Source organism: Eublepharis macularius, chromosome 8 (genome assembly GCF_028583425.1).
Source record: "Eublepharis macularius isolate TG4126 chromosome 8, MPM_Emac_v1.0, whole genome shotgun sequence".
In the NCBI taxonomy this organism is placed as follows: Eukaryota; Metazoa; Chordata; class Lepidosauria; order Squamata; family Eublepharidae; genus Eublepharis; species Eublepharis macularius.
In genome coordinates, this window is record NC_072797.1 from 137,236,451 (window position 1) to 137,253,074 (window position 16,624).

Below are 16,624 nucleotides of genomic sequence, written 5' to 3' on the forward strand. Positions count from 1 at the left end.
GGCGCCTGAGTGTCTGGATCCCCGATCTGAGCCCGATTGCCCCGATCCAGGCCTCTCCCGACCGCTGGATCTTTGACCGTGGACGATCACGATCCGCCGGTTCATGATCGCGCGATCACCATTATCGTGGGGATGGGCGGTATATAAATTGAAATAAATAAATAAATAAATCGTGGGATTTTTTCAATCATAATGCGGATCGTGCCCATCTCTAACTGTGACCATAGGACATTCGCATTCTGATGATCGGGCATAGATAAGGGCCAGAGTCAGGCTGGTCATTCTCCCTCTCCCTCTCCATGCATTGATTTCAACACTCAGTTGTCACCTGCAAATTCTCTGAGAAGAAAATGCATGGCCTGCAGTTCAAATACGTAGTCCTTCCTTTTTCTCTGATACCCATAATCTTGGCCTCATCCCTCCAGTTTCATAGCCAATGGGAGAGCCAGGATGTGACACAAGGCTGAATAAACTGAGATAAACAAGAACCTATAAGATGAGCTGTAGGAATGGTTGACACCATTGAAATGAGAAATCCCAGGGGACTGACTGAAGATTTAAATGAGGCAGAAGCCCCGCTGATCACAAAACTGGGAACTGAACCTGTGGCAGTACCTTCGTAAACAGGAAGCGCTTCATTCCCTCCCCTACCTCTGTACGTCAGTGTATTCATTTACTTAAAAACAACCACAACATCCTGTCAAAAAACAGAACATGTATCACTGCCACTGTGCCCCAGCCATGGTTTTCCTGTCAGTACCAGTGAACAGAAAGCTGCTTACTCTAACTGTGCTGAATGTTAAGTGGTGCCTGAGGGAAGACGGACGATGATTTCATATTGCCCTATGTGTGGAAAGCCCGTCTACTTTGGTGAGTTTATTCTGCTGAACCAAAAAGACTTCTAGGCTGGACTGAAGCATTTTTCTATCTTCCACATAATAGAGGATTATGACTGAGTGGTGCGTGGGCATGTCTATGCCGCAGACTTAATCTACTTCAATAATCGCTCTCTTCCCTCAGGGAACCAAAGTTCTGCGAGGGGGGACGAGACCTCTGAGGACTGATTTAAACATGGTGCTGATGGGCAAGAAGAACTGGGGTGGGGTGGGGGATTGTCACTCAATGGTAGAGTGTCTACTATGCATTGCAGGAGGTCCCAGGTTCAATTCCCAGTAGCAGGCAATGTGCAAAGACGAGAACCACTGTCAGTCAGAGCAGACACTATTAACCTTCATAAACCAAAGGCCTGACTCAGTAAAAGGCCGTTTCATGTGTCCAGACTAACCTGTGCGAAACACACAATGTCTTGTTTGAAATGGGCTGTTACACATCCAGCCCCATTAACTTGCCAACACAATGTCCAGTGAGCTGTGGATCTCTGGCCTGCCCACATTGCATGTATAGCGGCTGAAGACTGAGTTTAAATGAGTTGTGTGTAAGTTCATCTTGCCTGCCAATATTATGCAAAACTTGTGTCTTACAGAGAATTCTCAGAGACCTCAAAACTATAATTATCAAGATTCTTTGAAGAACGATAGGAAACTTGACAATGCAATCCTAAAGAGAGTCACATCCTTCTAAGCCCATTAACTTCATTGGACTTAGAAGGGTCTAACTCTGTTTAGGATTACGTTGTAAAGCTAATATAGGGATACAGAGATGTATTGAAGGAAAAGTGTGTGTGTGTAAGGCTGTATTAGGGTTGCCAGATCCCTTTGTCCTTCTGGTGGGAGGTGGGGGCCCTGGCATCTACTTGCTTTGATGTCTGTTGCGTGCTTACAAAGCACGCCTGTGCACCCATCATTTCACTTTCAGGAAATGATGTCATCACACAGGCCATGGCTGCAACAGGAGTGCTCCTGTGCTCTGCGAGGGAGGGTGGAATCAGGCACAATATGGGCCAAATCAGGCTGGATTCACTGTGAAGTGTGGATGATCCAGGTTGATTTGGGCCTGGATTGGGCCCGTGGGAGTGCATTTGGCCCCTGGGAGCACCGCGCAACCTGGGAGTGCGTGCTAGGGGGTCCGTGCCTCTCCTGCCAGCCAAGTAAGCAGGGGTGGGAGGTGGATGGGAACAGGGGATTCCCCGCCCCAGTGGGAGACTGGCAACCCTAGGCTGTATGTAAGGCTAAGAATGAAAAACTCTAGTGATGAAGCGGGAGCTAAAAACCAAGCTATTCAGAGATGAGCAGCTGAAGAAAATGTTACCATGTTTTTTTTTATCTTGCCTTTCTCCAGGGACTCTAAGTGGCTATTTTCTCTGAGCATTTTTACGTCAAGAGAAAAGTTACATATTAATTTCTTTCCAAATTTGCTCTAGGACATTGCTAAAAGACAGGGCTGCACTGACCTTTTCTGTGAAAAATTTCTCTCGTGAAAGAATAGGATGTGGGAATGTTGGAGGACACCTTTTAATTCCTTAAACAGCAATCTGCCTGCTGGTGGACTCTTTGCCACTTCTGCTTCTGGTGGTTAACGTTAAGACATTTCACACTGAAAGTGTGCCTTTTCCAGTGAAAGAGCAAACTTCACATGATCATTCTTGTGAATTCCAGAGTTCTAGACTATGTCAACAAAATTGCCCAATTACTGGGCTTCAGTTTTCACATGAGCAATGTACAAATTGTCCTAATTTTGAAATATTTAGGATTGTTTCGTTGTCTCAAAAACCATCTCCTTCTAGTTACTTCCTTCTCCAGACTCTTCCTTTCAGTACCAATAAATGAAGTTCCTGTACTGTAGCATATTTTGGTTGCCAAACTATTCTGACCGTGCCAAGAGAGAACTTGAACAATTACAGGACCTATCCTTTTCAGAAAGTTATTATTTTTCTTTCTTTTTTAAAAATTAAAAATGTTTATCCTCTTCCACTCAGGACCAGTTCTGCAATATGGACTCCTTCTGTTGTCCTGTTCAGCCCAAATGGGAATGTCTCTAGTATGTCTCAGTGGCGAGAATATTTATCGACACCTGTATTGCATCATATTTTCAGATTCTTGTGAGAATCTTACTGCATTACAAGGAGTCCCTCCATGGGTTGGGCAGAGAGAGCATAGGGGCTGGAGGATGCAGAACCTCATTCTGGAGAATGGTTCTTTGAAATAGTGAAAATAGCTTGAGAAATGAAACTTTTGAACAGACAGGCAAAACCTCTGAATTCTGCTCTGCAGGGTTTTGGTGGACTTTGGGAGAGGTGGTTCCAAATCTTCTACAGACACCTTATGAGGCACTACAGGACTCCATACCAGAGTGGACTGGGAAGATAAAATGGCCCTGGGCCCCTTGCTGCATGATAAGGCAGTGCTTGTAGGGCCACTCATCTCCGCTTTGCCAACAATGGGCTTATCCATTATCTTCTTCCCAGTGGAGGAAAAGGTTATCAGTTAGGTGACGCAGCAGCTCATTACTGCTGAAGGGCCCAAGCCAAGTGGCCCCAAGGCTCTGGTAGAGTCGCTGGGACTCACTCTGGGCCACCAGCTGTTTGTGAGGCCCCATTCTAAATGAACAGGTGGTCGTTGCATCGTTTGTTGCTGTTTGTCAAGCCAGATAGTCTGGCACCTGTAGTCTGCACGTTACGAAGTTCCTAGGGATGCTCAAATGAACTTTATTTCATGTGTCTCCCTTCCCTCTTCCCATGCACTCACTTGCACAGTCACACTTCAGTTTCCTCCATGTGAGTATATTCATGCATTTGATATCTGTTCCTCACCAACTGTTTAAAAGTATCCCACTTTCTCCCACCTCCCACATCCATTCATTGAAACACAGATCCTGACAGTTTCTCACATCTTAAAGAAACGCAAATTGACAAGTCAAAGGAGCCCACGGTACTGTTTCTTGAAGCAAAAACAGAGCTGAATTGGCACTCTGCACTTGAAGATGCAATCACACAAAGGGAGCTCCCGTGAAAGCGGCATGCACATGCGCAGAGCAAGAACAGCCTGCACGTGAATTGAGCACCACAAATAAAATCTTGCACTTGAGCATCCCCAGGTAATTTGCAATGTGTAGGGAGACTGTCAGACAAAGAGAAGCATCACACCAATACATGGGCTGGTTCTAGAGAACAAGGAAAAATAGTATCCCCCCCCCCCACTTCCAGCATGCAGGTATGCCAAGTTGTGTCTGTTTCAACAATCATAGTATAGCTAGTCTAAAATCCTTTCTGGAGATTTTTTTTTGCACAGGATCCAACCACATTCATTTTTCTGTTATGGGAAGAGAGGTGCTTGGCTCTCACCCCAGGAATCTTGCTAGCCTTACTGAAATGCCATTTGCTTCTTTCATTTTACCAGTGGAAATCCTGGTGGGTCGTTGTCCTAAGCTCCATCCATTCCCACAGTAGGCAAAAGAGGAGGAGTATGAATGCCTCTGGTATAAGGCAAAGCTGGGAGCCACTGTGCCCATGCTTTGCCATGCCCAGGCCAGTGAGGAGGAAGAAGGGCACAGTAGTGCCGTCCTTCACCTATTGCAGTGGTGCCTGTAATCTTCCCTGGATGTGTGTGTTGCTTCTCTAAGGACTTTAGAAAGATTGTTAAGGATCCCCAGTATAAAAATAATAAAATTCCCAGGACTGCTTATTCAGTACATGGCTGATATGGAATGTGAACGCGGAACTTTACAGAGCACATGTGTACCCCTAGTGCTGGTTTCTCTGTGTTGGACTTTTCAGCAAAGAAGGGAATTAAGACAAGATACGGGGTTTGTGTAATGTGTGGCTGAATGTTCAGGAAACCACAGCATTCAAATGTGATGAGTTGTAAAAAGAGGAAGGGGAAGTGCCTAGCATGGTCAGGGGAGGAACACGGCAAATGAACCAGCATCGGCAAAAGGAGAGCATTAAAAGCCTTAGTACATTGGAGAATGAATTTGTATGAGGCATGTTGTTGACTGGTTCCTAAGGACCGTTGCCTAAGGATGCTCCGGAGACCTTAACTGTTGTATGGCAAAGGAACTGTGTGATTGCCCCTTCATTCGATCCATCTCCCATTGAGGTTCATACCATACACTGAGGAAGAGCTGGAAGATTAGCTTCCTGTTTAGGCAAGCAGAAGAGTTGGGATAGTAAATGAGTGTTGTGTTGCATAGGTCGAAGACCTGGATGTGAAAGATATTGCACCTGTAGTTTATGGTTCACATTCCTTGTGGATTGCCCTAGGCTCAGAGATGTTGAAACAGGACATGTTCTTGTGCAGCCCTCCAGATCTCTCTCTCTCTCTCTCTCCAGTCTGAAATACACATATTTATTACGAGATCATGGAGTGTTTAATAGGCCACAACAACACTGGCTCGGGCGAGGGGGGGCAGCTGTTGAATAGTCTTGTGGTGTGAAGTCATCCAGTGATTGCTTCTGGGCCTGACTCCAATGAGTCCTGCCTCAAAGGCCAAAACAGTTCTGGAAAGGGCCCTGCCTCCTTCCCCTGCCTTTTACTGACAGAAAACAAGCCTAAAATACTGGCTAAACTGGTCTGGTTGCCTAGCAACAGCCACTGAGGGCATCTGGTTAAAACTACAGGTGCTCCTTTTATCATTCTGAGGGTTTTTTTTAAACCTCACAATACCTTTTTTTAAATTTCAGATTTTTCTGTAAACCTGGAGCATTTTTCAGGTGTGTTGAAAGATCTATCTTGTCAGTCTATGGCTCCAGTTTCCAGATTTAAGTATCCTCAGATCAGGGCAACTTGGCTTAGTATGTAAGATTTATATTGCTGCAGATAGGGTGGTGATGCAAGTTTCACTAGGCTTGCAAGGGGCAGCTTTAAGCAACAATTCTTTGGTCATGAGCCGTATGCTCTGATATATAAAATGGTAAGGGCTGATCTCTTGATGAATTTGTTGTCATCTTTGGGTATAATATTGAGGTTGAATGAGAATCATTCTGGGCCATGGCAAGATCAAATTGCCAGTCTTGGAGAATGGAGAGGAAGATGTATTTCAGGGGATCTGTGATGGGTACATGCCCATCATGGCTTTGAAGGAGCATCTCCTTCCCCCCTTGTACCTGATCCTGAGAAGGTTCAGAAAAGCTCTCCGAGTCCCAGAGCCCATCTCTTGTATGTATGTATATGTGTGTGTGTATGTATAAAAAGAGTATACATACCTGGTACAAAGCGAGTTCAGGTGCGGATATTAAAGAGACTGTTGTTTAATCAGTGGCTGTCATTAAGCCTTGATGGTTATGGAAATGCCTAGTAGTGATAGTCCCATATCAGCAACCGCATATACGCGCTTCCCACTACCACAGTAGTTATTACCACTGCTAATAATTGCTACGTTTGGCCAAGAAGATACTCCTAACAGGAGTAATTAATACTGATGGTATACTAACAGGGCAAACGGTGCCATAAATGCTGTCGGAAATGACTGTGTATTCGAGTCCTGGCTGTGAAACCCCCTCCACTAATGAGTGTTTATGAGCACAATGTGACCTTAAGAAGCTTGTTTGCTTGCCAATATTTTGACTTTGCAAGGAGGAATCTGGCAGGAGAATATTCAGGATAACAAGAAAAATAAAAGGAAGAAGTAGTAAACAGAACTGACTGTTGATAGTGGCCATTTAAGCCCACATATTTGTGCCCCTGTTGCATTTCCTCCTCTGGAATTGTTTTACTTTTTTACCTTACCTCTTTGTTATTTCCATATTATATTTATTTGGATGCACTTTCCTGTGGCAGGTTAGCTAATCACCAGATTGCAATGAAAAAAAACAGTGTGAAAAGGAGGACAACAAAATGAAGTGGCCTATATCCAACCACACATTCCAAAGAGCACAAGTTTTCTGAAATGAGGGCGCTGGGTCGTTTTCACACTACTTACCTGCTCCAGGAACGTTACGAAACATCACTAAAAAAAAGTGGAAGATAGCGTCTTCTCGCGAGAGTTTTGTGCGATGTCGTGCAAAACTCTCTCGAGAAGACGCTATCTTCCACGTTTTTTGCGAGATGTTTCACAACATTCCGGGAGCAGGTAAGTAGTGTGAAAACGGCCCTGATTTCCACCAATACTCCACTCCCACTGAAGACATTTTGCCTCTGATGGTGTTCCTGAAGGCCCATTGACAGAAGACTGTGCTCTTATGTCTTCAGAACTGCTTGGTTAATATGGTTCCATATCAAACATCAGATTTTCCTTATTGTAAATTTTCCCCAACATGCTGTCTTGTAAAGTCAATTTTAAATTTAAAGACAGAAATGCAATGATTGCATCTGATTCAATGCTGGCAATTCAACTTTGGCATAAGTTCAGGCATGCGCACATGGAACTTGGAGAGAGGAGAGTACCCTCAAGTCATAGTTGACTTATGGTGACCCCGGTGGGATTTTCATGGCAAGAGACTATCAGAGGTGGTTTGCCATTGCCTGCCTTTGCAACCCTTGTCTCTACTGGAGTTCTCCCATCCAAGTACTAACCAAGGCCAACTCTGCTCAGCTTCTGAGATCGGATGAGATCAGGGTGACCTGGTACATGTGAAACTTAAGGGGGTTGAAATGGCATCAGAACATCAGATATCAGAACTTTATAATTATGGGTGACTTCAGCTTCTCCGATGTGTGTTGAGACACAAGCTCAGCAAAGCGACAAGAATCACGCAACTTCCTGACCTGCCTGGCCGATAACTTTTTTTCAAATGGTGGAGGAAGCTACAAGGGGCTCAGCCATGCTAGACTTAATATTAACCAACAGGGAAGAATTGTTAGATCAGGTGAAGGTGGTGGGAACCTTAGCGGGAAGTGACCATGTCCTCCTTGAATTCCAGTTGCTGTGGGGAGCCAAGGAAGTTCGTAGCCAGACTCGTAGGTTAGATTTTCATAGGGCCGACTTCAATGAGCTCAGAGACTTGATGAGAGTCATTCCGTGGGGGAGTGTACTGGAAGGGAAAGGAGCGAGTGAAGGGTGGGCCATTCTCAAACACGAGCTTTTGCAAGCTCAAGCCCTCACTATCCCAGCAAGACGGAAACATGGTAAGGGCTCCAAGAAACCCATGCAGATGTACAGAGAGCTCCAGAATAAGCTAAGGGAGAAAAAGGAAATGTTCAGGAAATGGAGAGAAGGACAGACCTCTAAAGAGGAGTATATGAGGGTTACTAGGTACTGCAGATCAGCCATCAGAGAAGCCAAAGCTCAGTACGAACTGGGTCTGGCCAGGAGGGCTTGCTATAATAAGAAAAACTTCTACAGATATGTGAGGCAAGATAAAAGAGGCAATTGGAAAGCTGTCAGGAGTGGAAGGAGAAACTCTTGATAGAGGACAGAGAAAAAGCAAACAGGCTTAAAGACTTTTTTGCTACTGTTTTCTCCCTAAAGAACTCAGGCCCATCTAGAGATGGTAGTAGACATGACAGGACACCTGGGTGGCTAGTTGACATTGACAGAGAGGTTGTGGAGAGGCACCTGGCTGCACTGGACGAATACAAATCCCCTAGGCTGGATGGTGTGCACCCAAGAGTGCACCAAGAACTTTCTAGAGAACTTGCAGAGCCTTTGTCCGTCATCTTCAAGGCCTCCTGGAGGACTGGGGATGTGTCACAAGATTGGAGAAGAGTGAATGTTATCCCAAACTTTAAGAAAGGGAAGAAGGAAGAGCTGGGAAACTACAGGCTGGTCAGTCTGACTTCTGTTGCTGGGAAGATATTTGAGCAGATTTTAAAGGGATCGATCTGTAAGCATCTGAAAGACCGCTTAGTGATCCGGGGAAGTCAACATGGTTTTGTCCCCAACAGATCTTGTCAGACCAACCTTGTTTCCTTCTTTAATTGAGTGATGAGCTTACTGGATTGTGGGAACTCTGTCAACATGATTTACCTGGATTTCGGTAAAGCTTTTGATAAGTTTCCCCATGACATTCTAATGGGTAAACTGGAAGACTGTGGACTGGACTATAAGACAGTTCAGCGGATAGGGAACTGGTTAGAGGACCGTACCCAAAGAGTAGTGGTGAATGGCGTTTCATCAGATTGGAGGGAGGTGTCCTGTGGGCTGCCACAGGGCTCAGTTTTGGGCCCAGTACTTTTCAATATTTTTTATTGAATACCCCTGGATGAAGGGGTAAATGGGTTACTCATTAAATTTGCTGATGATATCAAATTGGGAGAAGTGGCAAACACCCAAGAAGAGAGAGTTAAAATTCAACAAGACCTGAATACTCTGGAGAAGTTGGTGGTTGTGGACAGGATGCAATTCAACATAGATAAGTGCACAGTATTACTTGTGGGCCACAAAAATGTGAAGCACAAATACAGGATGGGGGATCTTGGAGTAAGAGTGGACTGTAAACTAAATGTGAGCAGTCAGTGTGATGCAGTGGCAAAAAAGGCAAACTCAGTCTTGGGTTGTATCAAAAGGGCCATTGCATCGAAATCGCAGGAGGTCATAGCCCCTCTCTATACTGCCTTGGTCAGGCTGCACCTGGAGTACTGTGTGCTGTTCTGGAGGCCTCACTTCAAAAAGGATGTGGACAAAATTGAGAGGGTGCAGAGGAGAGCGATGAGAATGATCAGGGGTCTGGAGACTGAGCCCTACGAGGAAAGGTTGAGGGCCTTGGGAGTGTTTAGTTTGGATAAGAGGAGATTGAGGGGGGACACGATTGCTCTCTTTAAATATTTGAAAGGCTGTCATTCGGAGGAGGGCAAGGAGCTGTTCCAGTTGGCAGCAGAGGATAGGACTCGAAGCAATGGGCTTAAATTACATGCAGAAAGGTACCAGCTGGATCTTAGGAAAAACTTCTTCATGGTCAGAGTAGTTCAAAGGTGGAATCAGCTGCCTAGGGAGGTGGTGAGCTCCCCCTCACTGGCAGTTTTCAAGAAGAGTCTGGATGAATATTTGTCAGGGATGCTTTAGGCTCCTCCTGCATTGGGCAGGGGGTTGGGACTAGAAGGTCTGTATGGCCCCTTCCAACTCTGTGATTCTCTGACACACACACACAGAGAAAGAATACATCTAGCTGGTTTTCATTTAGGCGAATATGAAGAACTTCCCTTTTTCTAATCTATAACAATAAATTCTGATCAGGCATAGCACTTGTTCACTCAGCGAATAATTAAGGAATTTGCTATGGTAGATGCAGTGATTGCCACTAGCTGTCATGTCTGAGCCCCATCCATGCCAATTTTAATGATCTTTTTGTTCTGAACCAATGTATCCTGCTGTAACTCGGTCATTTTACCAATGCCATGGCTATTTCTTTCACAGGGTTTCACCGGTGTTTATCTAAAGAAATGCAACAGCTTCCAGTGTTTCTGACCTTGTATGCTACTCTCTCTCAGACTTTGCTATGTCTTGTTTTCTAGTGACTCAACTTGATATTACAAATATGTGAAACATTCTCACACAAGGAGAGCGCTGAAATCTTGTTTATGATTGGGAGGGGGGAAAGAGCAGACTTGAATGTTAAAAGAGAAGTCTCTCTCACATGATGTCATTCCTGTCAACTTTTACTCTTGCTGCTTAGATGCTTACCTTGCTTCTGAGTAGTCCTATGGACATATATATGGAAATGATCTGATTTCTAAATAAAAGCCATTTAACCAAGAACCTGTGTCTTGCTGCAATGGTCCAGGGATCTGTCTGCCATATCCTGTCATCCATAGCCTGACACTAGCACTGATGGCTTTCAAGGGGGATTTAGACAGATTCATGGAGGAGAGGCCCTTCAGTGACTACTAGACATGGTGGCTAAAGGGAACCTTCTCATTCTGAGGCAGTAAACCTCTGAATACCTGTGCTAGGAGGCAACTTCAAGGAAGGCCTTGGCGCCTATCCCTTGTTTCTTGGCCCTGTGTGAAATAGGATGCTGGGCTTGATGAACAACTGATCTGATCTGGGATGCCTTCTCTTACTTCTTATGGTTTATAGTACTTCAGCCTGCTCTGGTTGCTAGAAGATTTACATGATGATCATAGAAAACAGTCCAGTCGCACCTTTAAGACTAACCAACTTTACTGTAGCATAACCTTTCGAGAACTACAGTTCTCTTCGTCAGATGCACCTGTGGTTCTCGAAAGCTCATGCTACAGTAAAGTCGGTTAGTCTTAACGGTGTGACTGGACTCTTTTCTATTTTGCTACTACAGACTAACACGGCTAAGTCCTCTGGATCCATGATGATCACGAGAAGCAGAGGGGAGTAGACTACCTGGGGGAATCTACTTTATTCTGGGATACTAAATTTGTTGTTTTGTCCTAAAGCACTCACTTGGGAGCATGGGCATTTGGCAACTGGATGTAAAATAAAAAATAATTAATGTTATAATGCACATTTCTGGTTTCAAATATCTCTCTATACATTGCCCTCCATCCTATCACTTTGCTTACCAAAGTCTGAATCCTTTCTCTGGCCTAAGAAGCAAAATAAATGACTCTACTGTAGGCAGAAGAGCATCTTAAGTTGAAGGCCCCTTAGGGTAGAGGAAGACTTTAGACATTGCTGAGTGGAGTGCTCAGAATCCTAGGATATAGGCCATTATTTCTGCAATACTTATTGTCCTAAATGACAGACTTATATTATACTGAAATTGTGAAGGCTGAGGAGGAGAGAGTTTTGGCTTGCCTCAGGTGATCTATTGAGTTTGTACCAGGGGTCATTTCGTAGAAGAGCTGGAGGAACTCATTAGCATAACTCATTAGCATATGCCACGCCCCTTGCCAGCACCAGAAGTGTGACATTTGCATAACTGATTTGCATATGCCACACCCCCTGACATCACCTATCCTGGCTGTTTTGGACCCAATCCTGGCCATTCAGGGCTGAAATTGGGCCCAAAATGGCAAAAAGGGGCTGAAAATGCCCCAAAAGGGGCCCAAAATGGTCAGGATCAAGCCTCTGATGAGCGGGAGAGTGATCCACCACCCATCAGAGGCCCGATCTGGGCTGCTTTGGCCCCAATCCAGGCTGAAACGGGCCCATAATGGCCGAGAGTCAGGTGGGCAGGGCCACCTGACATGTGATCTCTTTGGAGAACTGCCAGAACTGCGTTCCTATGTGGTCCCCCTCAAAATGAGCCCTGGTTTGTACTAATTTCAAAGGTAGCACTTATCTCAGGAAATAGGCCTGAGAAAAAGCCTGCTTGAGGCCTGGGAGACCTACCGCAGTCTGAGTAGAGTAGAAAGTGTTGGGCTAGACTGGCCAACAGTCTAACTTGGCATAGGATAGCTATATATGGTAGGATTTTCTATACACTACACCATACCTCTGTTTGTTCTCTTATGCACTACTTCTGGCCTTCCAATTGGAAATTAGGATTTTATTACTTCTAGGTAGACATGGTTACGATTGCTTTGCCAGACCCCTCAGGAAAAATAATTAAGTCCTAAAGATGACTCAAGTAAATTATGCTGACAACATTTTAACAAGGCTCCCTGAAAGGAAAAATAGGGGCAGGGATTTTGCAGGGACATAGACCATTAGATAGAGACCTGACCGAGAAAGTCGGAGTGTATGTGCTTGGTGAATGAATCAAAAATCAGATTTTGCATACAACTTTAGTATTAGAATAACATCTAAAAGATAGCTTAGAATAATGCAAATCTGGCCAGTTACTGCTTTCCTCATATTTTGACTATCAAAAATCATGTGATAATTCCTCAATCCCCCAAATCTATAATTAAAATAATTTATTTTTTCCACCTGTTCTTTCCTCTCCACGGTGGGTATTGTGGCACTAGCCGTGGGTAGAAGAGGCAGCTGGATCACTTCAGCCAAAAGCAGAATTCTCTTTAAGCCTTTAAATAAACAGTAGCATAGGGAAGCATTTTACAGGGTCTTTGAGAAGTCTTCAGAGATTTGGCTAGCAGCAGTTGTGTGGCAAAATTTCAGTTCCTGCTGAAGAATCAGAACTCTGCTATGTGAGGAAGCAATTTTATAGTCACTGTACTACCCAAGTAAATTCCCAGTTCTCTGACTCCCCCAATCTCAATCCTCCTTTCAGGTGGAACTATGTATTTCAGAACTCAGTTGTGTTTTCAAATCCCAGGTTGAATTTTGCCACTGTAAAGTGGCATTAATGAAGGAGGAGGAAGAGAACAAGAACAATAGCATTCGATTTATATACTATCCTTCAGGACAACTTAATGGCCTCTCAGAGTGGTTTACAAAGTGTGATATCATTATCCTCATGACAATCACCCTGTGAGGTGGGTGGGGATGAGAGAGCTCTGAGAGAGCTGTGACCGACCCAAGGTCACCCAGCTGGCTTCATGTGGAAGAGAAGGGAGACTCAAACCTGGTTCTCCAGATTAGAGTCCAGCTGCTCTTAACCACTACACCAAAATGGCTCTCTTTTTGTGAAGAAAGGGGTAGGCATGCAAAAGAGACACCTAAATATTCTTTCTCTAATGGTTTCCCCCTTAAATTTTCTACACGCCCTCATACCATTCTTTCCAAGTTTGGTTGATGGATATATGCTTCTGGCAGTCTGAAGCCAGACTGGGAAGCAGTGGTGGATTGGGACATTAAAGCGGGCCAGGAGCAAAACAATCAGAGTAGTCCCAACAGTACTGTCAGCATCAAGGGGTCCCTTGGCTCTATCCTTCCTAACCGAAGCCTCATGCCACTAATGGCCAGGTCATAGCCAAGTGGCCTCTGAGATGCTGCCAGTGCACTTGGGCCGCTCCACTCAGCTTGCTCTTGGGCTGCTGCAAGGAGCAGATTCACCACTGGTTCCGTCAGCAAGCGCCACTGGAACTCAACTCACTTTCCCCCTGGGTAACAGTGTCGCTCCAGAGCACTATCCCACCAGGAATATTCTTAGTTGAAAGACTGATATGCCAAGGCAGGCCATATCTCACTCGATAGCTATAGTGGAAAACTTTCTGCAGCTTATCACCTTTCCCCACCAGCGTTTCCTAAGCTGGAGGGAGAAAAATGGGATGGCCGCTGGGCAAACCCTTGAGTATCACAGCAACATGGTGACATCATTTCTGGGTTCTCACTGGAAGTGATGTCACGGAGTTGGAGCGACCTCATTCACTGGGACTCAGCCTGTCATCTCCCAGGGGTTGCCACCACTGGACTGACAGCTTTACGCCATTCAGATGTTTAGGAGTAGAAGTAAAAGCTAAATTTAGTCTTCCCCACTTTCTCCTATCCCTACCAAAGGCTGATTATTAGATCCCTCCCTCCTTTTATTATACATGTATTATACGTGTAGACTTTTTTGGATTGGGGCCAACATATTCCATGGTCTTCACTTGGAAAATAAAATTTAAATTTGATAAGAATCATATTTCGGCTTTCTCCAAAAATTTCTATTTTCCCTGTCGCGAAAAAAAGAGATTCCTTTTCCACTAGCTTCAAAAGGTCTAAGAACCACATCAATCAAATCTGAAAATTCTGTTTGGTTCCTGGGTCAATATCCTTCCTTTTTGTGGTGAGAATTGTGTAGGCTAGTTGAGGAATTTGTCAACCTAGTTAAACTGAGGTTGCTTTCCATGTGAGATGTTTATTTGATAGGACGTGGAGCCCTCTACAGCCTCCTGATGCGAATAAGCAGCTGTTGAAGGAAGTGCTCACATGCTTACTAATGCTTCACCTCAGGAAGGGCAACGTAACAGTCAGCTTGTTCAGAACAGCCTTTTTCCTAAGGCTGAGAGAACATAATGTGCTGAGTGTAGAGGGCTGCGGCATGCCTTGCAATTGAGCTAACGAAGGGAATGTGGTTTTAAAGTGTGACTGATGCCTCGCACATTTAATAAGTCCCAATGCATCCTGCTGGAAGGGGATGGGACAAAATCGCTGACAGATTTATTTCCTGTTATCAGATGGCTCCATTATTAATCAGAGGAGGTACGTATGGAAGGAAGGAAGGAGGCAAAAGATAAAAATAATCTGGGCTGGAAACCGGTGAAACTTTTTTTCTGTCTTTCCAAAACATCAAATGAAAAGTTAAAAAAAAAACCCTCATATGTTTGCAACATGTTTCAGATATTATGTTCAGACTCTGAGGATGGCCCTGCTTTAAAAACACCGATGGTGAGAGTTTTTCTACAGACCTGGGGGAATCCCCTAGTTTGCAGGAAAAATGCCAAAACTTTTTTTTAAAGGGAGATTTAAAACTTCCTGGAACTGGAGAATGGGGACTAAAGGATTGGAAAATGTAGGGCTGCCAGGTGGGGGAGGGGATCCCTACTTCCAGCCTTTGCCCCCTGGTGCCACTTACCAGGCCAAGGGGGGGGGAGGTCTCAGGGAAGGGGCCCATGAGGCAAGAAACCTCCCAGGCCAATGCGCAGTGGGCATGCTCCCTATGAGCACGATGATGTCAGTTCCAGCAATGCCTTCTGGGAGCATTCACGCTTTGTGCACGTGGCAGGATCATCAGGGTAGGTGCCAGGTCCCTCCCACAGCCAGCAGATTAAGGGGACCTGGCAACTCTAGCAAAATGTCACCATAGTTGGCACTGTGGGGTTGCCAAGCGATCAAGACACAGGAGCAGGGTGGATTTTATTTAAATCACAATTTAAATCATAATTTAAATCGCTAGTCAGTAAGAGTCAGGGCTTTTTTTCTGGGAAAAGAGGTGGTGGAACTCAGTGGGTTGCCCTCGGAGAAAATGGTCACATGGCTGGTGGCCCCGCCCCCTGATCTGCGCTGCGTGGAGGGCAACCTAAACGCCCCTCTGTCTGGAGATCAGGGGCGGGGCCACCAGCCATGTGACCATTTTCAAGAGGTTCCGGAACTCTGTTCCCCCGTGTTCCAGCTGGAAAAAAGCCCAGGTAAGAGTAGATTTAAATCATGGTTTTCTACATAAAGACTCATTCTTGCTGGTGTAATCTTAATATTTACAACCAGATGAAGGTTTCATTTTTAGAATAACAACTTTTCAGATTAGTTTTAGAGTTATATCAAAAAATTACTGATTTGGTTATACTATTAGAAACACAACATAGATAGTTTGCCTCACAATAATTTCATAATTCTCTATCTCCAGTTTAATAGGTTAATCATTCGTATTTGGACAACTTTTCTGCTGTACTTTATTGGAGGAAGAAAAATAATTGTTACCTTAATAATAACTATTTAAATAGTTTTATTTAACTAAAACAATAACATTATAGCATATGTATTCTTGTTTTTGCTTAAACATCCATGTTTGTTAACTGTGTTTAAACAAAATATCTTTTTAAAAAAATTTTAAGACTATCAGCCTCGTCTACACATGAAAAACTTAAAATACTGTCCTCTGTAGCTCACTCATCTTCATCTTCTTGTTTGTTCATAATCTGGAAAAGAAAAACAGGCTTTCCTGCTTTATTGGGTCCCAAGTGATTTCTCCGTTTAGAATGAATGTGTCCAAAGGAAGAGAATAGTCTTTCCACGCCAGCAGAAGAAGCTACTGCTGTTAAAAGTGAAATCATTACTTCAATAGTCTCTAAATCCAAGTGCTTAAGTGACTTCCGCCAGTTCACTGGTATGACTTTTATTAAAACATCATTAAAACATCATTTCTTAGCTCTGAAGTTTATTATAGTTGGCATTACAGACGGATGGTTGCTGGACACCCATGCCATAGCGTCTTCCTCAGCACTTAAGGTTTGACCCTGGTAACGGATATTGATAATATTTGCGAGAAAATGAGCTGGAGACAGTGCTTGTCCCATTTGTTTTTTAAATGCTTGAAATTTAATTCTGTCAG

The 16,624-nt window shown here is 44.3% G+C and overlaps 1 protein-coding gene across 1 annotated transcript in view; it reads left to right on the top strand.

Annotated features, from left to right (window-relative positions):
* Positions 1 to 821: 821 nt before the first annotated feature.
* The window catches only part of LOC129335215 (cysteine-rich protein 1-like), a 31,479-nt gene continuing 15,676 nt past the window's right edge, over positions 822 to 16,624 (top strand). The window contains exon 1 of the mRNA XM_054987667.1: positions 822 to 870. Coding sequence (XP_054843642.1) covers positions 828 to 870 — 43 coding nt within the window. The 5' untranslated portion in view covers positions 822 to 827. The remainder of the gene's footprint in view (positions 871 to 16,624) is intronic.